The sequence below is a fragment of the Pistacia vera genome, unplaced genomic scaffold (genome assembly GCF_008641045.1).
Source record: "Pistacia vera cultivar Batoury unplaced genomic scaffold, PisVer_v2 Contig212, whole genome shotgun sequence".
Classification (NCBI taxonomy): Eukaryota; Viridiplantae; Streptophyta; class Magnoliopsida; order Sapindales; family Anacardiaceae; genus Pistacia; species Pistacia vera.
The window spans coordinates 772,887-798,275 of NW_022196016.1; the positions used below are offsets into that span (position 1 = coordinate 772,887).

Genomic DNA, 25,389 nt, shown 5'->3' on the forward strand with positions numbered 1-25,389 from the left:
CCGGTCCGATTTTCATAGCATTGGTAATCCAATGGCCCATGGTCCCATCAGTGCCCAACTTAAATTGGCTTTTATTATTATATTATTAAGATCATATCCTACGTGGCATGACTGACCAGTCAACTTGATTGACAATCCAAAAAAACGCATGCCATCCATGCCGTATGGTCAAACAGCCGAAATTCAAAGGGGCGGGAAACGCCTGTGACGTGGCAAACACCTGAGCCCACTGCCCACTTCCTCTATTCAAGCTTCAATCACCTTTCCTTTTCATCAAACCATGAAAATGAATAATCAAAAAAGTTGATGCTCACCACTAAGTGGAACCCACGCATTAGCTGGATGATAAAGCCAAACATGTCATTTTTCTCTCTCTTTCGGTTCCTAACTTTTTTATTGCTTCATCTCTCTTTCCATTTCCGCCATTATAATTTGTTAGTTGACTATCTTAACTGTTATTCATGTTCAGAATCATCAAGAATTAGGTATATTCTCATTGTTTGTTCCCATCAGATCTTGTTTCTCACTTAAGAAACAGGAGAGAATGTACATGACTGAGACGCGTGCTTTATTATTTATTATTATTTTAATTATTTTTTAGTTTTTATTTTTAAGCTGAATATACGTTAAAGTTTATTAAGTCGTTTGTTTGGTGGAGTTTCAGTGCAATGAGAAAAAATGGCTCTGTACAGTAAGGACGTGGATTCAGCATTCGAGGGTGCAGGAGCTACGGCGTATCCTTGTTATAAATTTGATTTTAGTTTAATCTTGTTCTTAAGTAGTGTAGCTTTTGTTTTCTGTTTAATCAGTGCGGATTTAATTAATGAGGTTTATTGTTTATTGGAAGATTAGATAAGTACTATAGCAATTTGTCTTGAAGCAATTAAAGTTCTTAATTTAGAAAAGTTTGGTTTTTGTCAGCACTTGATATTCTAATGTTGTTAATTGATGGATCATGATTTGTTTTGAAGTATGTTTTGTATCCTTAGCTTAATTATATATAGTGGTTTGGAAATTTGGTGCATTGAGAAACTGCGGTTGGTTCCTGTTCCTAAGTCCTCACATGGCAAATTCTATACTGGAAGTGCTTATATCGTTCTTAATGTAAGTTGTTATCAGATTTGGCTGATTTTTTCTACGAGTAGTGAGCATTGAATGTAGTTAGAAAATCGACGTTTACTTGATGTTTGAGGATTTTTTATTTTCTCCGGAATTGTTCGCTTAGTATGCATTCTGATGAAGTTTGTTCCACTTGTTTGTGGTTCATCTGGGACAGACCGTCTTGCTAAAAAGTGGCCCTCCTCAGTATGACATACATTATTGGCTGGGAAATGATTCCAACAAGGTAGGTTACAGTTTCCACTAAATTGTGTGGTTTTTAGTAGTTGATATGAGAGTTACTTGACATGAAATTTGGTTACTGGGTTTACATTTGACATCTTCATTCATATGTTAACAGTGTTTTAAGGCTGCATATTGTTTTGGCAGGCGGACTCAGCCTTGGCTTCAGATAAAGCCCTTGAACTAGATGCAGCTCTTGGCTCCTGTGCTGTGCAATATAGGGAAGTTCAAGGCCAAGAAACAGAGAAATTCTTGTCATACTTCAAACCTTGTATTATACCAGTTGAAGGAATATATTCTTCAGAAACAGGGAAATTGAATGGTGAAACATACAAAATCAGCTTATTGACATGCAAGGGAGACCACGTTGTTCATGTTAAAGAAGTAAGCTTGGTTTGATTTTAAATAGATGACTTGGTATGAACTTAAGTACACCGGTTAGCTGCCGTGTGCTGATCAAAAGAAAAAGGATTTAGCCAACTGCGTCGTAAAAGAAAAATCTGAGTTCACTGATTGAGACAATAGTCCAGTGATTCAGCTGCTCTTATGTAGTGTTTCTCGATGCCATTGTATTAATACTCCAATAAAAAATTATAAATTTATTATTGTTGATAGCTTATGAGTCATAGATTTGTGTTGTGTCCTGCATTCTTGTTACATCATACAACTTGTATGATGAAATCATTGGGTTTACTAAACTGTCTTATGCCTTGAAGCCAGATAATTTTGAGCCATGTGTTTCTTGTCTTGATGATGATATTGATCTTTCACTTTCACTTATTATACATACCTGCAATTCCAATATATTGACATGTTCTGCATGTTTTGTATCCTAATTCATAACAGGTGCCTTTTTCTCGATCATCCTTGAACCACAATGATGTATTCATACTTGACACTGCATCAAAAATTTTCCTCTTCAGTGGTTGCAATTCCAGCATACAAGAGAGAGCTAAAGCTTTGGAGGTTGTTAAATATATTAAAGAGAACAAGCATGGTGGAAACTGCGAGGTTGCAACTATAGGTTGGATTCTTTCCATTTCCAGATTTTCCTCAACTAAAGGATACTGCAGTTGTTAATTTTTTTGTTGCTACAGAGGATGGAAAGTTTGTCGGTGATTCTGATGTTGGTGAATTCTGGAGTTTATTTGGTGGTTATGCTCCCATTCCCAAGGACTTGCCTTCAAATGTTGAGCAATCCCAAACACCATCTACAACATTATTCTGGTGAGTTTTGCCTTGTTATTTGAGAGGCATCATTCAGAGTGTCAACTTGTTTTTGTTCCTCTGTACAGTAAAACCTGTACATGCAGAAAAGTGCAAATAGATTTCTTGTGGCTGAGATAAGAGAAGGAAGTTACATGTATATGTAAATTGAAGCATGTTAAATGGCTATATTAATAAATTCAGAAATGGATTTTTTTTCAAACCCAGTAACTTGTCTAAGATTGTCATCAACTCCCCCAGCTAGTTCTGTTCAGATTTGTTATGATCCAACTTATGTCTCTTCTTCTAAATTTTGTCTTTATTTTAAATTTAATGACATGCCTTACACTCAGTGATGCTTAAGGAGTTTTCATCTATAGGATAAATCTTCAGGGAAAATTATGTCAAATTGGAGTAAATTCATTCAACAAAGATATGCTTGAAAAAGATAAGTGCTATATGTTGGACTGTGGAACTGAAGTTTTTGTTTGGATGGGAAGAAATACCTCAATTACAGAAAGGAGGACATCAATCTCAGCTTCAGAAGTAAGAACTCTCTCCTTCTCCTCCAAATACATACACAGACTTGCTAGAGCTCTTTTGCCTTTTTACAAGGACTTCCCAACATACTGTGTTCTTTCTTATTCTTTAACTTCAAAATATCAGAGTCAAACTCTGTATTCAACCTCTTGAACGGTCACCGTATGGTGGAACAAAAATTTGTATTTCTGAAGAATCACTACAATGGACTGTGAGGTTACTCATTGAGAATAAACATGGAAATCTGTTGAATGTTTTGAGAATGTGTGATAAATACATGGAAGACTGTGCAAGTTGATGAATGTGATTGCTTACCTGCATTCTGGAGGGAGTGGTTTATGACCTACCATCTAGCTACTCTTTTACAGGATTTTCTCAGAAATCAGGGCAGGTCAACTGGGACACATTTAACCTTTTTAACTGAGGGATTAGAAACTGCTGTTTTTAAGTCTTACTTTGATAGTTGGCCTCAAACAGTGGAACCCAAGCTTTATGATGAAGGTCGAGAAAAAGTAGCAGGTATTGTACCTATTGTGGTAAAGAAAAGAAATTGGCTTTGTTACTAGTAGTTTTACACTCATTATTATATTTGTAAATTCCACTTTTACTTTTTTTCCCAGCAATATTCAAGCAACATGGTCATGATGTTAAGGAGCTTCCAGAAGAAGACTTCGAGCCTTATATAAATTGCAGAGGCATACTGAAGGTACCTTCTAACTTCTTTTCTGTTTTAAAGCCCATCTCTCTGAGTAAAGCATCTGATCCTATTTCTGTGCGGATGCAATGGTGAATATCAGGTTTGGCTGGTAAATGGTGATGAATTGTCCCTTCTTCCATCTCAAGAACAGACAAAGCTTTTCAGTGGGGATTGCTATATTATGCAGTACACTTACCCCGGCAATGGAAGGGATGAAAATCTGTTTTATGCATGGCTTGGTCGTGGGAGTGCAATGGTAGGCATGGTGTATCAGTAGAACACTTTTTATTGAATCCAAACTTTTAGCTGTGTTGCTTAACATGCTTATTGGTTTATGAACTATGTGTTTGAAAATTTGCATTGAAAGAGAAATTTTTTGCGATTAGAGACATCTCTTGATGAAAGGATGGAACATAGTGAATGAGAACAATTTGTTCTAATTCTATACTTCTTGTTTCTATAGCCCTCAGTTCCCTTTGGAAAAGCACAAAGTTTTAGGAATTACCCCCTTAAAGTGTATTAAGCTTCATGTTTCTAGTTAGTTGTAAACACTACAATTCGGCTTATCTTGGAACTTGAATTGAAATGAAGGCTAGTGTGGAACATCAGTAATTGTGCTCATCTACTTCTGAAAATGGATAACAAGAATTAGGACTTATTAAAAAGGAAGTATTACAAATATTTTGGAACTGGAACAGATGTGGGTTTGGTGTGTTATTCAATCATTTGTAAAAGACAAATGATTGGAAACTTTATATGGGCAGATCTTTTGAAAGACAACTTTACATGATGTGGTAAATTTGCTTAGAATGATGATCTTGTACTTGGTAGCTGGCTATCTGTACCAATAACATTTGGTGCGATCATGCAAAGCACATAATTTTTCTTGATAGGATAAGCATGAACTTATACCGCTCCTTTATTGCACATTGTTTATGGAAATGCCCCAATCTCTATTGATATTGAAAACTTTAGAAAAAAGACAAGAAGAAAGAACAATACTGCCCGCATAGATTTACTTGTAATACTGATTGCATTGAATAAACAGAAACATGGTTTGCCATATATTCTCTCCCTGGAATTTATGGCAGTGGAGCTGGTAATGATAGTTTCTTTATTTCTTTTCTCTATCTATTTGGTTTAAGGACATTTAATTTCTTGTGTTAACCAGTGACTTGGTTCTTTCAAATGCATTTGAGTAAATAGTTTAGTTCTCTTTAATTATTAATGAACTTTTTAAGTCATGGTTTTTTTATTTTTTATTTTTCATTATCTTTTCCTTTTTGCAGGAAGACAGGGTTGATGCCATCTCACATATGAGTGCCATCATTGGTTCAACAAGAGGGGAACCAGCCATGGTATATTCTCTTCTACACAGTTTATTGAAACATTTCAAAACAATCAAATTATAACTTCTCAAAATTATTCATATATAGAATATTGACTTGCACTTCTTGTTGTTGCATGGTCCAATAAGTGATATTTACTATTGTGATTCATATTACTAATGTAACTTATGTGCTTTGGATTTCAGGCTCAAGTTATTCAGGATATGGAGCCAGTTCAGTTTTTCTATATCTTCCAAACATTAATTGTTTTTAAGGTTTGTACATTAAAAGTTTTTTTTTTTTTTTTTTTTCCGTAAAAGTTCAGTCGATTGTAGACTATTTCTCTTTTCAAGTAAATATACTGATAAACATGGCGCATGCTTTAGTCTTTTCATCTTGCCTTTTCCTGTAGGGTGGTTTAAGTGCACGTTACAAGAAGTCTATAGAAGAAAAAGGTGTTGTGGATGAAACTTATGATGAAGATAAGATGGCTCTTTTTCGAGTTCAAGGCATGAATCCAAACAGCATGCAAGCCATCCAAGTTGATCTAGTAAGTTTAAGCTCAGGGAATCGTCTGAAAATTGTACCATTAATATCTCTCTCTCTCTTTCTCTCTCTCTCACACACACACACACACATATGCATGTCTGGCATGCCTTGTAGACATTCTTTTGGGTATGACACTCTCATCATGGTTACGAGGTCTATAATTTGTTTTCTCGCTATTCATTCAATGACAAGCCCAATGCCAGTCCTCCTGATATAGTTTCAAAGTTAAGCAATGAAAGAATATATTAACACACTCTGATATCTAATTGACTGCAATAGAAGTTTGTTCTGCTGTTTAAAGAGGACAATAGAGTTCTATGGATAAAGTCATGCAAAGCATCACCTATGAATTTGTCCTAAACATTTAATTTGGGCCGCAGCTTATGTGCCTGTAGAGTGGAATCAATAAATTCCACTATATGCCAAATTGTATACATTAATGAAACATGATCTGTAAATTTCCACTTTTCTCTGATTGTTAACATAATTTTGGTGATCTGTGCTATTATCATATCAAGAGATCAGATCAATCAAGCTGTGACTTCAGGTTGTGTCATCATTTTATTAAAGGATTCTGAGTTAATTGAGGCGTGGAACTAACACTTACTGCTCTTGTATTATCTAAGTTGAACGGTACTTGCACCAGCATTTTATTGTTATGTTAATGACTTGCAATCTCCAAGGAGATGCCTTTCTTTATTTCTGTTGCTTCAGTGCCAAGATGGCGTATGGCCCTCTGTTATTTAGAACTAAATAATTTTGGAACCAAAATGTTGCAGGCTTCGAGCTCCTTGAATTCATCCTATTGTTATATCCTGCAAACTGGAGCATCGGTCTTCACTTGGATTGGGAATCTCTCATCTACCAATGACCATGATCTTCTTGACAGAATTCTTGAACTGATTAATGTATGCAATAATGATATCTCTACTTGAATATGATATTAAAAATCCTAATCTAAGTAATTTTACATACTGTTTGCATCCAAATAGAAAATAGATCCAGTATTGCATAGTCTGTAGGGGACTAAATAAAAATGCTAATTACATGAATATATTGTAGATTGCTGGTTTTTCTTCTGTTCTTGTAGACTTCACTCTTAATGATCGTTATCCATTTTTGTTTTTCCTTGATGCCATTTTCAGCCAACATGGCAGCCCATATCAGTGAGGGAAGGAAGTGAACCAGATGCTTTCTGGAATGCACTTGGTGGAAAGGGAGAGCATCCAAGGGAAAAGGAGATAAGAAGATGCATAGAAGATCCACATTTGTTTACATGTACCTTTACTGAAGGTATGCAAAACATCCTTTCCTTTTTATTTAGTTCCCTTGAAGGTGATGTGGTTATGCCTTGAATCAGAAGAATACTAGTTTAAATGGCAGCAAATCGTCTCTAATTTCGGGTTATGGTTCTTTTGCTGCTTGGATCATTCTCCCTTTTCAGGTGATTTCAAGGTACATTACATGTACAAGCTTTATGGGCATGCATACATTTTAAAGTTGGTTCACCTTTAGAGTGTATTTGAATCACTGCATAACAGTATTGGCTGACCTTTGGTGTGGTCTATCTTTCAGGTGAAAGAGATATACAACTTCACACAGGATGATTTAACAACTGAAGATGTCTTAGTGCTAGATTGCCAGAGAGAAATACATGTTTGGATTGGATGCCATTCAAATGTTAAATCAAAACAAGAGGCCCTTGGACTTGGTCTGGTAATTGTTTAATTCAACACTCATTATCTGCAAATTTTAATGGTCCATAAGAGTTTTAATTTGATGGCTTATGTGAATTTGATTTTGCATTTCAACTTTATGTATATGTTGATCAAGTACATCTATTGCAATATTATTAATGGGATATGCTTGAAATGGTACTTAGTTTATCTAAGCGTTTTACAAACTTCAATGGTCCATAAGAGATTAGTCAAATGCTTGTGTCATACAGGTCTAAAGCTTATAGGCTTGGTTCAATTGATGTGGTGATGATTTCATAGCCAGAAATATAGGAAGGAATACGATATTGAACATGCCAATATTTTTTTATGCAAGAATCATAAATGGCCTATTATTGAACACATTGATGCTGTTATCCTCTATTTGTGCCTCATTTTCTTACTCTTGTAACTGGCAGAAATTTCTGGAGACAGACATTCTGGTTGAAGGACTATCTCTAGAGACTCCCATTTATGTTGTTACAGAAGGGAATGAGCCACCACATTTCACTCGCTTCTTCGCATGGGATCCGTCAAAGGCAAAAGTAAGTGGATCATCATCATCTGCCATCCTCAAGTCTTGTATCTTGAATATCCACGGATATTATTGAAGGGAATTGCCTTAGATAATTTTGTACAGTTTGATTTATAATTTTAAGTGACATGCGGCTTTCAGATGCTTGGTAACTCATTTGAGCGGAAGCTAGCTCTTTTGAAAGGAAGAACACCAAGTACAGAAGTAAGTGAACTTTTTTTCCTTAACAATGTGTGTTTGAGATTTCTTGTGCTGAACTATCTGACTTGTTCTCGCGTGCATACAAACTTTTTCATTAATGCATTGGATGGATTCATGATGCTTTGGTGCTAGCTATAAGCTTGATGTGATTAAAGTAGGAGGGCATTTCTTCAAAAGGGGGCATTTCTTTAAAGAGTGGCCCAAAAGTTACCTACTTACCTTCAAATGTGGCTAAATGATGTAATACTGCCAGTCAAGTTTGCCTTCACCACAATTGAATGTAGCTTTCCTTGAGAAAGTTATAGGAAATCAATAACAAGTGTTAGCAGATCATTAAACTAAGTAAACACAACAATATCTTTAAGAAAATTGAAAATACAAAACTAGTTATACATCCACAAAATTACTTACAAGGTTTCAATTTCAAGAGTATCAAATATGTTTCGGATAAGATGCAGTAAATATTACTGCTTTGTTTCCATTTTTGGTAACAAAAATAACTTTTTCATCAAATGTAACCAAAGAATTTTATGGCTCATGGTTTATGTAACTGATGGTTCAGGCACCAAGGAACTCATGGAAAGGTAACTCCAGGGGGAGTACCCCAGATGGTTTGAGAAGCAAATCTGTCAGTTCAAATGGCTTGCGAAGAAGTGGTAGCCCTGCATTCAGTTTATCAGGTTCAAAACTGAACTCGCCAAATTCTAATAGAGGGATCAGTGAAACTCCAATAGCCAGGAAGCTCTTTTCAGAATCGACTCCTAAGCAAGGTAGTCCTGGTAATGAAGCATCCTATAAGTTGCTCATAAATTCTTCTTCAGAAATGAATCATTGTTAACTGTTATTGCAGGTTCCCCGACAGTAGAAACAAGCTCCCCTTCAGAGAACGTGGGCCTTACTCAGGTTAATGGAAGTAAGCCTGAATTAAATTTATCAACATATTCTTATGAAAGATTGAGAGTGGATTCAAAGGACCGCGTGACAGACATAGATATTACTAAAAGAGAGGTGCTTTTCTTTTTAAAATTTGCTTTACTTTGTATGAATCTATTGATTAAACTCTTGCCTGAATAATGATTCGTCTAAACTAAAAATCTTCAACATCTTCCACTAATAATGCAGATATATAGTGACTCAAAATTTTATTTTTGCATTCAGGCATACTTATCAGAGGAAGAGTTTGAAGAGAAATTTGGAATGACAAAACAAGCCTTCTACAAGCTTGCTAAATGGAGGCAGAACAAGCTGAAGCTCTCTCTTCATCTATTCTAAGGCATGTTAAGCTTGATATTACCAACATCTTTTTTAGAGATACATACATATAGAGTATAACCAGATGTTCCTGCGTATTAGATAGTGGTTTTATGGAGCATTCACAGCCAAAATTGATTTGGTAAATGTCTCAACTTACATCTGGTCCATTTCTGAGCTTAGTCACTATCTTTTAAAGAAGTTGCTTAAACTAAGTTTAGTTTTTTCTAATTAGTTGTTTGAGCATAGATTTTTAGTTAGTAATGTTTATTGAGTTGTTTTTATTGGTTGAGTAGATGAACTTCATCTAGAGAAATTGCCGTGTTTTTAAGACGCGAATTGACGAACCATAAAGTTTGATTCAATGGCTGATGAAATGAATATTGTATCAATCTTGATGGAGTGTGAAGTCTGAACCTCCCTGCAGGATCTCTAAGGAATATTTTTAAGATGCTATATTACATAACAAAAGTGAGTGGTAGTAGATTCAATACCACCCACTTAGTCTACGTAGCCTTATCTCTACTTCCCACTTCCCAGTTGAAGGGAATTGGTAATGCTGTCAGTTTTACGGCCAAAGACGTGGACTTATTAGGGTCCAATGAAGAGATAAGAAAAATCTGGAGATGCTTTCAATAATCTCTTTGATTGTTCATTTCTGACATTAACGTTTTGCGTAATTCATATCAGACAGAAAAGTCATTATTTTTAAGTGGCCAAGTTGTTGTGGGACGATAACGCCTAAGAAATAGAAATTGTCCTTAATACTATTATTGCTAAGGAACAAAAATAGGAATTTATCCTGTAAAAAAAAATATCAGATATTTATTCACGAATTCTTTTTTTTTTTAAATTACTAGGTGTCTGGCCGGTCTATGCACATTTTAATTATAAGTTCAATAAGTTCAAATATAAGACCTTTCGGTAATCCATTTTGATGATTAAAATCTTATCCTCAATCACAAATTGAGTGATTTATTCATGAATTTTCTTTAAAAGCTATCCTAAATAATCTAATGAAGTTGGGTTATTATCCTTCACTTCCCCTAAGATTTGGATTTCTGTTTCTCACCCTAAAGGTATAAACAATTATCTCTCACTTTCCATTATTACGTCTCAAAAAAGAGTAATGTTATAGATACCAAAATTTTATACCGAATTTTTGTACCGAAGGACATAACAATCAGTCAAATATGACTACGCTGGAGTCTTTTGTGAATGAACGATCATCTAACATTTATAGATGCCCGTCTATATTTATTAGATTCATATTCATATTATATAAATGAGTGTCTATTCACTATGAATGAATGGATGCCCATCTAAAAATTTTTTAAAGAAAAATAATTGACGGGTGTTTATTTACAATGGACAAGCGTCCATATCCAAACAATTTTAAAAAAATTTACATTTATTATGGACGGGTGTCATATCCAAACAATTTAAAAAAAAATTGCATTCAATTCATATTCATTAAATTTTTGTCATTTAACTTTTGTCAATGTTTAAAGTAATTGGACAAGTTTCATTAAATTTTTGTCTATATTCAAAGCAATTGGATGGACGCCCAATTAAATAAATTAATGCATTAAATAACTTTTGTCAACTGGACAATTAATGCATTAAATAAATTTTAATTTTAAAATTTGTTAATATTAAAAGATGAACGGCATCCATAAACAATTTAGGATAAATTTTTTAATTTTAAACTATGAAGGGACATTCATTCTAGGTAAACGGTTATATGAACGACGGTCTATTTTAAATGAACGGTCGTCAAATAATAATGGACCATCGTCCATCTTCATTCACTCATGAAATATTTGTTAACGTGATACGTAGCTTGTCTAATTCAGTAAACATATCATTCCGTGTAAAAATTCGGTGTAAAAGGTCAGAGTGCGTAGCATTTTTCTTTTTAAAAAGTGGGAGGAGATGAGGAATAATTTCTTTTTAATACTATTTGGGGTGTGAGTGACTGAAACCCAAACCTTAGGGGGTAAGGGATAATAACACATAAAAAATTTATGAACTACCTTATAAATCCCAGATGCCGCCCGCCACCGCACCCAATACTATACGACAGTCAAAGAAGCCAAAGCCGGACCCCTGTAANGTGAGTGACGGAAACCCAAACCTTAGGGGGGTAAGGGGTAATAACACATTAAAAATTTATGAACTACCTTATAAATTCCTGATGCCGCCCGCCACCGCACCCAATACTATACGACAGTCAAAGAAGCCAAAGCCGGACCCCTGTAACTTGTTTCATCATCAACCTAATGACGCCACGTGTCAGATTTGGTAGTTGATTCTCAACTTCACCACTCAAACTATAATTTGAAGTTTCCCCAAAGCCTTCACATTCTGAAAGCATATACCCGTTACCTTACCCACCTTTTTTTCCCATGTCACCAACTTTACTCATTTATCACGTAACTTCATCACCAATTTTCTAACTTTCTCTCTGTTTATCACCGGGATTTCCCGGTTTCCGAACGCCGGACATGGAGTATTACCGGCGGCGAGCACCACTAGCCTTCATTTTTTTCATCTATCTCATTATGTCATCTCAGTCCCTCGAATTTAATAGTTTTCGAAAACGCCACAAAATCAATGGTCCGATCAAGACCGTTGTGGTTGTCGTGATGGAAAACCGCTCTTTCGATCACGTCTTCGGCTGGCTTAAGTCTACCCGGCCGGATATCGATGGACTCACCGGAAAGGAGTCAAACCGGGTCAACGTATCTGACCCCAACTCGAAGGAAGTATTCGTTTCTGATGACGCTATTTTCGTTGACTCCGACCCGGGCCATTCGTTCCAAGCGATCCGTGAACAAATATTCGGATCGAGTGAAACCTTCGCGGACGAGGCTCCTATGAACGGGTTCGTACAGCAGGCGGAGAGTATGGGCCCTGGGATGGCGAAAACCGTCATGAGTGGGTTCAAACCCTTTCGTGTGCCGGTTTTCACCGAGTTAGCCAACGAGTTCGCCGTTTTCGACCGGTGGTTCGCATCGGTCCCGACCTCGACTCAGCCGAACCGGTTCTATGTTCACTCAGCCACGTCACATGGGGCCAGTAGCAACGTACGGAAAGACCTAATCCACGGCTTTCCTCAGAAAACAATTTTCGACTCACTTGACGAAAATGACCTCACTTTTGGGATATATTACCAAAACATCCCCGCCACGCTGTTCTACAAGTCCCTGAGGAAATTGAAGCACATATTAAAATTCCACGACTACGCGCTTAAGTTCAAGTTGCACGCGAAGCTCGGGAAGTTGCCGAACTACGCGGTGGTGGAGCAACGTTACTTTGACGTGGACTTGTTTCCGGCGAACGATGATCACCCGTCGCATGACGTGGCGGAAGGTCAGAGGTTCGTAAAGGAGGTGTATGAAACACTGAGGAGTAGCCCCCAGTGGAACGAAATGGCGCTGTTGATTACGTACGATGAGCACGGGGGGTTTTACGATCACGTGCCCACTCCAGTTTCTCATGTGCCTAGCCCCGATGGAATTGTTGGACCCGACCCGTTTTACTTCTCGTTTGACCGGTTGGGTGTTCGAGTCCCCACTATTTTGATCTCGCCGTGGATTGATAAAGGAATTGGTGAGTTTTAATATTCATTGCAGTTATTTAAGTTTCAATTAATTAACTAATATTTAGTGTATTTATTTCTAACTTTGTTTTTTTAGTTCATATGAAATTTTCTCTCGTGGTGTTAAGCATTTTGTTAAAAGATAATTATTTTTTTTTGTTAATCCTGTGGGTCTTTTTAGTTTTAATTTTTGCGGGATTTGGTTTTTGGCCTTGATAAGCTGTGGTGTTGGTTGTGATAGTTAATTCTGTTCATTTGGAATTTCTTTAGCTTGAAACACTTAAGTTGGTAGTTTGTTGCTTTCGGGAAATTGTTTGTTAACCTCTTTTGATAGGAAAGGCTGAAGGAAGCCTGCGGTCATCTACTGCTAGTGCTGGGACATAATAATCATGGTGATGTGGTTATAATATAGATGTCCTACATTCACACATGAGATGCAATCTTATTGGCATTTCTAGGACTAGGGTAGGTACTAATTAATGCAATATTGAATTGGGCAATTAGAATCAATACTTCTACTATATGTTCTGCTTCTGGGGGTCATGTAAATAGGTCTAGATTGTCTGTTATAGAGTCGTTGACAACTAATGGTGCCTTAGGATTGATTTAAAACTGATTGAGAAAGGCTACTTCATTACTGTGGCAGCCATAGATTATTCTATTTAAATCAAATATGTTGTTATATAAAAGCGAATCTGAAAATATCAACTGGATGGGAAAGCTGCAAACACAATTTTTCCTAAAATAGTTGGACGGTTGGTCTTGCCCTGCATGTATTAGATGACTAGTTTATCGTATATCTTTCCTAAATGAACATCTTATTCTTGAAATCATGACAAGAACTCACAGTTTTTGAATGTTACTTGTACACCAGCAACTAAGCTTGAGCTATACAGGCATACACTCTTTTGAATCTGATATTTGGACTTTTAGATTCATAATTTGTTGTTTGCTTTGACCTGTGATTTACTCTTAATTGTTTGCTGCAGTGATCCATGAGCCAGAGGGGCCAACACCATATTCACAATATGAGCATTCTTCGATACCTGCAACTGTAAAGAAACTTTTTAACTTGAAATCCAACTTTTTAACTAAGAGGGATGCTTGGGCTGGCACCTTTGAGAAGTATTTTTACCTCCGTGATACTCCACGTGATGATTGTCCAGGTTGGAATCTAACCCACTGATTAACAATGGTGCTTTATTCTCTGTGGTTTTTTTACTTCAAAAACTTGGGCTTCTTTGCAAACTTATGTAGATATATGCTATGTTCCTAACCTGAAAATTGCGTCTTTTATATAATTTATGATTGCTTTGTGCTGAACATTAAATAGACCATCCTTTTTTTCCTCTAACAAGAATTATAAATGATCCATAACCTTATTTCCCTTCTCTAATTTAAAGGTCATGACTTAACTTGATCATTTGCTTCTTTTAAGTTTCTCTTTCTTAAAGCATGTGCCTTCCACCTAATTTGTGGCTACTTTCTTTGGTGAAACCCTGTCGAGAGTGTGGAACCTCAAGGCATTAATGAGCATGTTATTGCATCGGGTGGGTGCAAATTCAAAAACCACTTTGAAGAGCTACTTACTTTTTCATGCTACTTTAATTCTGTGTAAGAAAATTTCATACTCACAAATCCATGGTAGCTGCACTTACATTATCAATTGGTAAATGAGCCTCATGTAATAATTAGGTATAAACTTGTGTGACTCAAGGTTTGTATGTGAGGTTCATATGGTAGACTTTCTCGTATAAATCTTGTCATTAATCATTCTTGCATCCATGATTCAAAATTAATCCTGAAACTTGGATGCAGTTGCCCTGCCAGAGGTGAAGCTGTCACTTAGACCATGGGGACCAAAGGAAGATACAAAACTCTCAGAGTTCCAAGTTGAACTGATCCAGCTTGCATCACAGTTAAATGGTGATTATGTTTTGAATACTTACCCATATATTGGCGAAAGCATGACAGTGGGAGAAGCCAACAAATACGCACAAGATGCTGTCAAGAGATTCCTGGAAGCTGGAAGGGCTGCTTTAAAAGCTGGAGCCAATGAATCTGCCATTGTAACAATGAGACCTTCCCTCACTAGCCGAACTGCAGGAGGAGGTTACAGCAGCTCTATGTAAACCTATTGATACCATCTACGACCACCATTTGTATATTCATAATATATATTTCATACTGTTGTATATACATATATTCTATAGTACATGATATCATGACTTAGCATTCGCAGCTAGTTACTATAACTAGTCGTAGCTGGATGAAAAATTATTAGGTAGCTAGAAGCCTAGAATGTCGAATTTCATGGCACTATATCTATTTAGTTATATATTTTGTAATGGTGGTTAACTTATGGGGGTAATGAATGAAAGTCATGAATATTCAAAATCTTACTAAAGTTTCAGAAGTCCGAGAGCAAGACGCCCAGGGCCCTGCTTAAGCATGATTAGAAAGTTTATTTATTTTATGATATTATAACTTGTTTGCATGGGTTTTGAACTTTGAAGTAGTAGCTGTTGTAGATGCAAAAAATCTATCGTCATGAAAATAGGGTGTGATCCCGTGAGGTTGAGGTCACTGACAATCCGTTAGACCTGCATATATGAAAGGGCAAGCGTGAAGCTTCCGGAAAACACCGAGGTGGTGTTTACCGTAAGCACTCCGACGCTCAAGTCAGCAAGGCTGAAAGAGATTTAATAAGAATTAAGGAGAAAAAGAATTACCAGGAGTTTTGTCGGAGGCTAGGACTACGGCGGAGGAGTCGGGTTCTTGGGAGCAAGAACTTAGGAGCAAATAGATGGTTTTGAGTGGTGTAGATTGACTGTGAGAGATTGCATGCCTAATGAGAGGGCAAGTCTCTGTTTTTATAGTGAACCTAAGGGGTTGGAATCCTAGTAGGACATTGAGTCCTCTTTTGGGATATAATCCCTATCATAAAAGAGATATGATTTCTTAACCTTATCAGATTAAGTTTAATAGTTTAAATAAGAGTTGGAATCTTAGTAGGACACTAAGTCCTATTTTGGGAGATAATCCCTATCATGAAAGAGATATGATTTCTTGACCTTATCAGATCCAGTTTAATATTTGAGTGAGATTTGAAATCTTAGTAGAAGAGAAATAGAATGAGATTCTGATTTCCTATTTTACTCTGTTGCAGGCTTGGCTGAAACCCAATTTAGCTTAATTATAGGATAGCCCAACTCATAAGTGGGTAGGTCGCAAGGTGATTTTAAGTGTGGGCCCAATCGGGATTGGGTTGAGGCCTTGGCCGGACATGTTTATTTCGTTATTAGGCCCCGTCAAGCCCAAGACGATTTTTGGCCCTAACAGTTAGCCCCCCACTCTCTAAGTTAAAGAGATTTAGCTTAGAGAGTAGTTAAATCGATGAGGTGCAGACTGAGCGGATTATTGATAGCAGCTCTTAGGTCGGATGGATCGTTGTGTGGATTGGGTCGATGACTTGTCGTTTGAGTGCAAGACCCTTCAACCAGTCTGGCTGACTGAAGTGTAGCTTTATGGACCGGGCAGGGCCAATCGAGGTGCAAATCCTTGGATCGAGCAGGGTCGATCCAAGGTGTAAATGGTGTATCGCAGGCTCAATCCGAAGGTTTAAATCCGTAGAAGGTGTAAATCCATGGATCGAGCGTGTCGATCCGAAAGTTTAAATCTGTGATCGGGCAAGGCCGATCCGAAGGTGTACATACGTTTATCAGGAGGCTGTTTGAAGGTGTCCGTACGTTTATCGGCAGCCGATTTGAAGGTGTCCGTACGTTTATCGGGCAGCGATTTGAAGGTGTAGTACGTTTATCGGGCAGGCCGATTTGAAGGTGTCCGTACGTTTATCGGTCGGCCGATTTGAAGGTGCGTACGTTTATCGGGCAGCCATTTGAAGGTGTCCGTAACGTTTATCGGGCAGACACAATTTGAAGGTGTATCCCAAGTAGAGCTTGTATGAGCTTGCGGTCAAGTCCGCGTGACCGACTTGTAGTTGAAACCTTTGATTGAAGCCGGAGCAGTGACTTGCTGGCATGCCTTTACCCTTCAAGTGTTGCCACCCATGCTTGCTGAACCGGTATAGCTTTGACAACATGGACGAGGTGATCGATTGAGCCGTGTGGGATGAAACAAGCAATTTGATTTGACTTTTGAGGAGGTGATACGAAAGTACCATATTCTATAGGCGAGTGGCTCTTTATGCACGAATCAGTCGACTCGAGCAAGAGTTGTATGAGGGTGAGCCTACAGATCACTTGGCAAAGCTCACACAGCAAGAATGAAGAAATAACCCCAACCCTTTCCCCTTCAAGTGTTGCCACCCATGCTTGCTGAATCAAGTGGAGTTTTTGATTTGACTTTTAAGGAGTGATATGAAATACCATTATTCCACTCGAAAAGCTCATGCACAAATGAAAAGTAGCCTCAGCCCAGGATAAAGTTTTCCAAACAGAGGTAGAGTTGTAATGCCACTAGAATGATTACTGTCATTCAGCTCCAATAATCCTGATGTGTATTCTTCTAGAACAAATCGAATAGAAAAGAAAGACCAAATGGGAGAAATACCAATGATCATATGGTGTTATATGTATCATGCGTGTCCAACAGTCGAATAAGCCAAATGGAGAAACAAGGGCTGAATGGAGAGTAAAATGCATGAGGCCGAATGAATATGTTTAAATCAAATGAAAATGAATGAACCGAGCAAGTGCTTGATCTATTTGGCCCTTCTCCTCCCGCATGTGAGAACAACTTATGAAATATGAGTCTATTGGTGTGAGTGGGAATTGAAAGCTCACTTTTCCAATATTTGCCACGTGGCCCTTTTGAATCAAGGTGTATTAAACGCATGAAAAAATCTTACAGCTTTTGAAGTTTGAAATATTTTATTATGCATAAATTTTTGGCGTCAAGTCATTTAAAGAAAATGTGTATTTGATTTCTTTGACCCGTCATCTTCCCCGGTAGATTTTTCTTCACGGATTTTTCTGGCATAGGAGTTTTTCAACTTTCCCTCAGCGATCACGTAAAGTCTTCTCCTCTCTTCAATTTCTATTGTTTTCTACTTTTCTGTATCCAAATATTTTGATTAGTTGAGGTGTTTTTGGATAAAAAAGTTAAAGTTTAGGGGCGGTTTTGTGGCGTTTCTTGATTTTTCTGAGAGCGAAAATTGGAATTCTTTTAAAATATAGGTTTTGGGTCTGTACAAATATTTTGGGTTAGATTTGTTATTAGTCAGGTAAACTTCTGGAAAAAGACAATTTCTGTTGTGAAGTAGTTTTACAAATGCTTGGTGCCTTTATTTTTTTGAAGGAGGCTGAAGGTGTTTCATGGGTTTTCTTCGTTTTTTCTACAGTTTCGTTTTCCAATAGCTCTTGAGGTTCTCTAAACGAATTTGTTTTTTTGGAGAAGATTAGAATTGTTCTTGGCAAGTTTCTTGGGGAACTTTGACATTTTTCATGGAGAAGAAAGAGATTGGGAGGCGGCATTCTTCCCTATTTTTTCTATGGGTGTATTGACTAGTAGATGATGGACAGTAGACTAGCGCGCTAGGCTAGTATCCGACACTCGGTGAGAACTCGAGTTATAGTCTTGGCTTCCCCCAGAATTATATGGACTGCCATGTTATGACGCTTGAAGAGAATAAGATGGAGACTGTGAATATGATGAAGGTGTTGGCTGTAATTTGGAGATGTAGGACTGTAGGGCTGGCAAGTGACAATCTTGGGCTGCTTGGTGGATAAGCCAGTGAGGGACTATATTTGGTAGACTGAGGACCGTGACTTGGCGAGTAGGGCTATAGGTTGGTGAAGTAGGGTTGTATATGGAGATTTGGGGCTATAGAGGGTGATGTTGGTATAAATAAAGAGGAGGTAATCCGTGAGGGTCGCTCTATCATTACATCGGAAACCAATATGGATGGACAAAACTCTGGTGGCATGAACCGAATGTCGGAATCCATGCTGACTGATCTAAGTTTATTACAGTTTTGACTGTTGTATATATGGCGCCATATGTGAAAGGTAATGTAGAGAAGGGCCCCAACCCAAAGCAGCGTTTGTCTTCTTACCATGAGATGATCATGTTAGAAAAGGATCAAACAGGAATGATATCTTGAAATTGGGATATTGGAGGCACATGTGATTTTACGTTGGAAGCGCTGGATGAGTGATAGAAGCGTTGAGACATGGAAAATGGTTTTTTTAAGAACTCTAAAACATGTCCAAGAGACATAAGGTTTTTTAGAATATGAAATATCTTCTAAAAAGAAATTAAACATATACAAAAAGGGGAGCGATATTCCACTAACGCCAAAACAATTATAAACCGAGAGATGTGTTTTGATGCTTCAATGTATCATATCTCTGCTGAATAAACATAACATGCTAAAACAAATTATGATATATCGAATAGATATAATATGACATGTGAACAAAAATCAATGACGAAAAGCAAAGAAAAAATTTTCTTATCGTGATGGAACTTTTCAGATTAACGATGTCAGTCGGAGAGAGTTCCGTGCCTCCTCTCATGTTGCAAGTCATCATTGGAATGACGATTGTCAGAGCCCCCACGGTGGGCGCCAAACTGTAGATGCAAAAAATCTACCGTCATGAAAATAGGGTGTGACCCGTGAGATTGAGGTCCTGACAATCCGTTAGACCTGCACACATGAAAGGGCAAGCGTGAAGCTTCCGGAAAACACCGAGAGGTGTTTCCCGTAGCACTCCGACGCTCAAGTCAGCAAGGCTAAAGAGATTAATAAGAATTAAGGAGAAAGAATTACCAGGAGTCTTGTCGGAGGCTAGACTAGACGGAGGAGTCGGGTTCTGTGGAGCAGAACTTAGGAGCAATAGATGGTTTTGAGTGGTGTAGATTGACGGTAGAGATTGCATGCTTAATGAGAGGGCAAGCCTCTGTTTTTATAGTGAACCTAAGGGGTTGAATCCTAGTAGGACATTAGTCCTCTTTTGGGATAATCCCTATCTAAAAGAGATATGATTTCTTAACCTTATCAGATTAAGTTTAATAGTTTAAATAAAGAGTGGAATCTTAGTAGGACACTAAGTCCTATTTTGGAGATAATCCCTATCATGAAGAGATTGATTTCTTGACCTTATCAGATCAAGTTTAATAGTTTGAGTGAGATTTGAAATCTTAGTAGAAGAGGAAATAGAATGAGATTCTGATTTCCTATTTATACTATATTGCGGGCTATTGGCTGAAACCCAGTTTAGCTTAATTTATAGGATAGCCCAACTCATAGAGTGGTAGGTCGCAAGGTGATTTTAAGTGTGGGCCCAATCGAGATTAGGTTGAGACCTTGGCCGTACATGTTTATTTCGTTATTAGGCCCCATCAAGCCCGACATTTTTGGCCCTAACAGCTGTCACTATTCTCTTCATACTTTCAGCTGGTCAAGAATGGATGGAGGAGCAGATATGCGGACCCACCAACCAAAGATGACTTGAAAGCATCAATATAATATTGTCAATGGGGTGCAAGTTAAGTATTCTTCTGAACCTGTATCTAATTCTATGTTAATACGCCATTATAATTAATATTAAGCTTCCAACTTGCTTGTGTCAACTTTAAATAACTACGTATTCACTGCCTGATTATGTGTCAACTTACCACATGCTTCACATCACGAAATTTTCCAACTAATTAGGTGACTTAGATATGATTCGGCAGAATCTCAAATAATCAGCATGAGAATCTCCTCAAAATCCGGATGTCTACCCACCTTTACCGGATGATCTTGAAATTAATTAAGAACAATAAACTTTCCTTGCAGGACTATGAAAAGGTCACAGCAGCACGATTCATCAATCAAATAAACTAAACTGCATTTGATCTGTGCTTGGGATTATTTTTGGTAACTCAATGCAGTACCTAAATCCTGAATGGGAATATCATAGAGGCCTAATTGTTCATTTGGTAGCACTTGCCTCAGATTTTGACAGGGTAGAGGCCTGACAACAATTAGTTGTAACTCGACCGATAGTTTCAAGGTTCCAGAAGAATATTAGTTTGAGGCATGCATAAATCTAATCACGTCGATCATTAAAGAAAAAAAAAAAAACAAAAAACTAGTTGTAAGTCTATTGCCTTACTTCCAAGTCTCTAAAGTAGAATGCACAACTTGCCACAAAATATCAATCAAGGATTTAAAAAGCACAGGAATATCTATAGCTACCATTCAACCTATACCATTTACTTAACAAAACCATCATTCTATATCCTCTCTCCCTTCAGAGCCAACCATCTTTTTCTCTTTATCTCTCTCCCTCTCCCTCTCCCTCACCCTCTTCCTCTCTGTCTCAAGGAATGATGGAAGTTTCTTGGGAAAAAAGTGTCACTGACTCTATTAACACTATTTATCTTCTCTTTTCTGCATATTTAGTCTTTGTGATGCAACTTGGTTTTGCCATGCTATGTGCTGGCTCAGTCCGAGCCAAAAATGCCATGAACATCATGCTTACAAATGTTGTTGATGCCGTTGTTGGTAGCATTTCTTACTACCTCTTTGGCTTTGCTTTTGCATTTGGTGATGGCTCCGGTTCTAACCCTTTCATTGGCACAAGCTTCTTTGCTCTTAAAGATATTCCCAACAGCACTTATGACTATAGCTATTTCCTTTATCAATGGGCTTTTGCCATAGCTGTTGCAGGTATCACCAGTGGCTCCATTGCTGAGAGAACCCAGTTCAGTGCTTACCTTGTTTTTTCATTTTTCCTTAGTGGGTTTGTGTACCCAGTTGTCGTTCACTGGGTCTGGTCATCCAGTGGTTGGCTCAGTCCCAGTTCAAGTGACTTGCTGTTTGGTTCTGGTGCTATTGACTTTGCTGGCAGTGGCGTCGTGCATTTGGTCGGTGGAATTGCTGGGCTTTGGGGTTCTTTAATTGAAGGCCCTCGAGTGGGCCGGTTTGATGCATTTGGCAAGCCTGTGCCAATGCGTGGGCATAATGCAACCCTAGTGGTTCTTGGCACATTCTTGTTGTGGTTTGGTTGGTTTGGGTTTAATCCTGGCTCATTTGATCAAATTCTTGTGGCTTATCCTTCCACCTCTGATCAAGGTAACTGGACTGGAGTCGGTAGGACTGCAGTTACGACTACGTTAGCCGGATCAACAGCCGGGCTTGTAACACTATTTGGCCGGCGACTACTAGTCGGCCATTGGGATGCACTCGATGTTTGCAATGGGTTGCTTGGTGGATTTATCGCAATCACTTCTGGCTGTTCAGTGGTTGAGCCATGGGCTGCTATTGTTTGTGGGTTTTTTTCAGCTTGGGTCTTGATTGGGCTCAACATTTTGGCACTAAAACTGAACTTTGATGACCCATTAGAGGCAACCCAATTGCATGGTGGGTGTGGTGCTTGGGGTTTGATTTTCACAGGGTTGTTTGCCAAAAAGGAATTTGTGATTCAAGCTTATACTTCAGGAGAGAGTGGTGTGGTGCGACCCTATGGTCTCTTCATGGGAGGGGGCTGGGGTCTAATTGGAGCACAAGTGATTGAGCTTTTAGTGATTGTAGGATGGGTTAGTGTGACAATGGGACCTCTTTTCTATGCTCTTCATAAGCTAAGGGTTCTGAGAATCCCTATAGAGGAAGAAATTGCAGGGCTTGATATATCTAGCCATGGAGGATATGCTTATGTTGCTCATCCAGAAGAAAGCCACCCTCGCTTTTATTCAGATTATATGCGAATACAAGATAGAAATAGTAACTAGATTGCTACTGCTCCATTGGGGTAGTGTCTATAACTCAAATCACATTTCTGTATGGCTCCATGTCCTATTAGTGCTTGTCTTTTTTTCAATGAATCAAATTGCCCAGTCGACTTATAAAAAGGGTGTCAATTTGAGTATTCTTTCTTGTAGTGAAGTCAAAAGATTTCACCTGTAACACCTTAATAAGGAGTTTTGAATATTCTTTCTAGCTGTTAAAGTCAAGAACTTCAATCAATAACACATAAAAATGAGCAAAAACAGGAACCGATGATATTATAATGTATATTAACTCTTGACTTACAAACGAAGACCACTATGACTATCCCATCTACAGGTACAATATAATAAAACCTGAGAATCAAAATCACTACTGTTGTCAGGACCAAAAGAAGAAACATTACAGAAGTGCTTGTCAAAAGATTTTTACAGTTAAAAAGGTGGCATTGGAACATATAGAATTATGTTTTTATTATATCATATACAATGAGTTCCGAAAGCCTGTACATAAAAGCCATCACCTAACATGACAATCATAGGGAACAAAGACATGATCTGGAATAATAAGTGGCAATTTATCAATGTACATGAATAGCCTTTTACAGTTCTCTCTTACGATCGTAGATAAATCAACAATTTCACACTTATCTGTGTACATCCAGAGGTCGCCTGAGTTGACCCTTTTAAGACTATCCCGACAAAAGGGACATGACTGGGACCGTCCTCGCCTGAAATGAAAACAAAACAATACATCATGCAACACGAAGTGTTAGGAAAGGCACACGGAGAACAAGAGAGATGCAACAGAATGCAAATGCAGGCAGATACTGAACCCCTAATTGTGTAAAGATCATCTGTTAATCGTATTCGATAATCTGGTGAGAAGACCCTACTTCTGTCATACATGAGCATACATAAGCACCAGGACGTAAAATGCTCAATCCATAAATGGTCATAAATGTGGACCAGAAATTGAAAAGATTGCTATCATTAAACTAAGGGAACAAAAAAGGGCTTGCACTTGTTTGAGAATCCAATTTTCTTCATCAAAGAGAAATGCACCTCAGCAAAAATGGAGAGTTAAAAGATCCTACAGAGTCCTAAGGTCCATGAAGAACAACAGGAAGGTGATTCCATTTTGAGATATGAAATGGATATATGCCATTGTGATATAATATAAAAAAAAGAAACAAGAAAAGAAAGCTTACCAATCCCGATAACACTTCAAACATAAAGAATGGCTGCAATTAGGCAATACAACCTTGCTGTTCATTTCCATACATATCCCACATTCTTCTTCTCTTTCTATGTCAATTTCAGAGCTCTTCCCCCTTTCCAAATCGTCCTTCCTTCTGTATCTGAGATTACATAAATCTTTTTGTTTTCGATCTTCCAAATCTGTGATGCCCTTTTGAAGTTGCAACAAAGAAGGAAATATCACCCCTGTTAAAAGCCATAATTTTAGCATTAATGCACGAGTTTCTACTTCAGTGAATGAAACATCTTCTCTCTTCAAGAGTACAAAAATGTCAAAAGAGGAAGAAAAAGGGTTGCACCGAAAGAAAGTATTGTCAGCAATTTAGTAAATTCACCATCTATAAGTGAAAGTGTGATACTCACCATAAAATTCTCTGATACTTGCTTTCCTTTCTTGAACAGACATGGTGGTCTTGCCATCAGCATAAGTCTACATCAATCCGCCCAGAATTAAGTCATCAAAAAGTTAACTACATTGTTGTTGGTAATGCAATATAACATATTCTTGCAAACAACAGATTAGCAATCTCAAAATAATATACCATATAAATAAGAATTCTAAGCAAACCAAGGGCACCGGCTAGGTGACAGTCAGTCCACTGGACAAGAAACATAAAAAATTGAGCTGCTGGACTGTAGGACATTCTCATCTGAAGACGCGCTCCATCCGTCTCCCTTGGATGATCTAAAGCCCTGCAACAACAACATGAAAATAAGATATTCTAATCTTCTCTGGAGATGCTTAAAAACAAATTATAAGAAAAGCAGATGAAATTATTATATAAAGAAACAAAATTTCAAGTAATTTTGCTACTAAAAAATTAAACTAATAGCATCATAAACAAATTAACAATGCAAATTCAAGCAAGATATTTCAAGGGCAAAACGGCACCGACTTGATCATTCTCGACATATCGACTCCAATCACCCCATCAGTAGATTAATAAAAAAATATTTAACCACCCGAGTTCCATAATTCAAATACAAAATCCTAAAATCTAAACGGTTTTAATTTGAAAAAATAAAAACTTCCCATATTCTGACCCAAAATTTTAAAAAAAAAAAAAAATAGTAATAGAGCTTAGAAAAAGAGAGGAGAGAGAGATTTACAGAGTGTTGGCGTGCTGAATATCAGCTTCGAGCGCTTTAAGAGAATCCTTGAAAGATGACTTTACCATGGCCGGGTATTTTCCCGGAAAACAATTCCCATCAACCAAACAAAGAACCAAAAGAGAAAATCTGATAATTTTTTTTCTTTCCAGAAACGTCTTATTCGTCTCGATAATCAAAATTCGAAGGCTTTCGTGATTTTAAATAATAAAAAAGTATCGTCGTATATACCAAAAACGGAGACGAACTACTAGTGACAGGCCCAACCTTAAAACACTGTCAGTTGCGACCTCCTCAACCACCTCGTAGTTAGAGAG

General features: G+C 37.6%; 4 protein-coding genes across 4 annotated transcripts; 3 read left to right on the top strand and 1 right to left on the bottom strand.

The window, feature by feature from the left end:
- Positions 1-361: 361 nt before the first annotated feature.
- LOC116129587 (villin-1) lies at positions 362-9,761 on the top strand. Its single transcript, XM_031415304.1, has 23 exons — positions 362-485; positions 665-734; positions 1,005-1,104; positions 1,277-1,345; positions 1,489-1,725; positions 2,188-2,365; positions 2,439-2,568; positions 2,928-3,093; positions 3,456-3,606; positions 3,708-3,793; positions 3,885-4,040; positions 5,074-5,142; positions 5,319-5,387; positions 5,525-5,662; positions 6,441-6,569; positions 6,807-6,954; positions 7,106-7,116; positions 7,237-7,377; positions 7,796-7,921; positions 8,053-8,115; positions 8,675-8,882; positions 8,963-9,120; positions 9,271-9,761. Exons 2-23 carry the CDS (start codon positions 679-681, stop codon positions 9,382-9,384), a joined length of 2,703 nt encoding a protein of 900 aa, XP_031271164.1. The 5' UTR covers positions 362-485; positions 665-678; the 3' UTR covers positions 9,385-9,761.
- A 1,874-nt stretch (positions 9,762-11,635) lies between these two features.
- On the top strand, positions 11,636-15,369 carry LOC116129596 (non-specific phospholipase C1). Its single transcript, XM_031415316.1, has 3 exons — positions 11,636-12,978; positions 13,957-14,133; positions 14,786-15,369. The coding sequence occupies exons 1-3, from the start codon at positions 11,871-11,873 to the stop codon at positions 15,097-15,099; spliced, it is 1,599 nt and encodes a 532-aa protein (XP_031271176.1). The 5' UTR covers positions 11,636-11,870; the 3' UTR covers positions 15,100-15,369.
- A 5,832-nt stretch (positions 15,370-21,201) lies between these two features.
- LOC116129597 (ammonium transporter 1 member 3) lies at positions 21,202-22,909 on the top strand. Its single transcript, XM_031415317.1, has one exon. It carries the CDS (start codon positions 21,305-21,307, stop codon positions 22,706-22,708), a length of 1,404 nt encoding a protein of 467 aa, XP_031271177.1. The 5' UTR covers positions 21,202-21,304; the 3' UTR covers positions 22,709-22,909.
- Positions 22,910-22,962: 53 nt separating this feature from the next.
- On the bottom strand, positions 22,963-25,357 carry LOC116129600 (E3 ubiquitin-protein ligase AIRP2). The gene is made up of 5 exons (XM_031415320.1): positions 25,073-25,357; positions 24,505-24,655; positions 24,326-24,392; positions 23,914-24,148; positions 22,963-23,433 (listed from the first exon to the last, which is right to left on the bottom strand). The coding sequence occupies exons 1-5, from the start codon at positions 25,138-25,140 to the stop codon at positions 23,223-23,225; spliced, it is 732 nt and encodes a 243-aa protein (XP_031271180.1). The 5' UTR covers positions 25,141-25,357; the 3' UTR covers positions 22,963-23,222.
- Between the last annotated feature and the right edge of the window lie 32 nt (positions 25,358-25,389).

Coding starts and splice junctions, on each gene's coding strand:
- LOC116129587 (XM_031415304.1), top strand. CDS start 679: ATGGCTCTGTACAGTAAGGACGTGGATTCAGCATTCGAGGGTGCAGGA. Junction 7,378..7,795: donor AGGCCCTTGGACTTGGTCTG/GTAATTGTTTAA, acceptor TGTAACTGGCAG/AAATTTCTGGAGACAGACAT. Junction 9,121..9,270: donor TAGATATTACTAAAAGAGAG/GTGCTTTTCTTT, acceptor TTTTGCATTCAG/GCATACTTATCAGAGGAAGA.
- LOC116129596 (XM_031415316.1), top strand. CDS start 11,871: ATGGAGTATTACCGGCGGCGAGCACCACTAGCCTTCATTTTTTTCATC. Junction 12,979..13,956: donor GTGGATTGATAAAGGAATTG/GTGAGTTTTAAT, acceptor TGTTTGCTGCAG/TGATCCATGAGCCAGAGGGG. Junction 14,134..14,785: donor TCCACGTGATGATTGTCCAG/GTTGGAATCTAA, acceptor ACTTGGATGCAG/TTGCCCTGCCAGAGGTGAAG.
- LOC116129600 (XM_031415320.1), bottom strand. CDS start 25,140: ATGGTAAAGTCATCTTTCAAGGATTCTCTTAAAGCGCTCGAAGCTGAT. Junction 24,149..24,325: donor AAGTATCAGAGAATTTTATG/GTGAGTATCACA, acceptor GGCTTTTAACAG/GGGTGATATTTCCTTCTTTG. Junction 23,434..23,913: donor TTGAAGTGTTATCGGGATTG/GTAAGCTTTCTT, acceptor TTTTCATTTCAG/GCGAGGACGGTCCCAGTCAT.
- LOC116129597 (XM_031415317.1), top strand. CDS start 21,305: ATGATGGAAGTTTCTTGGGAAAAAAGTGTCACTGACTCTATTAACACT.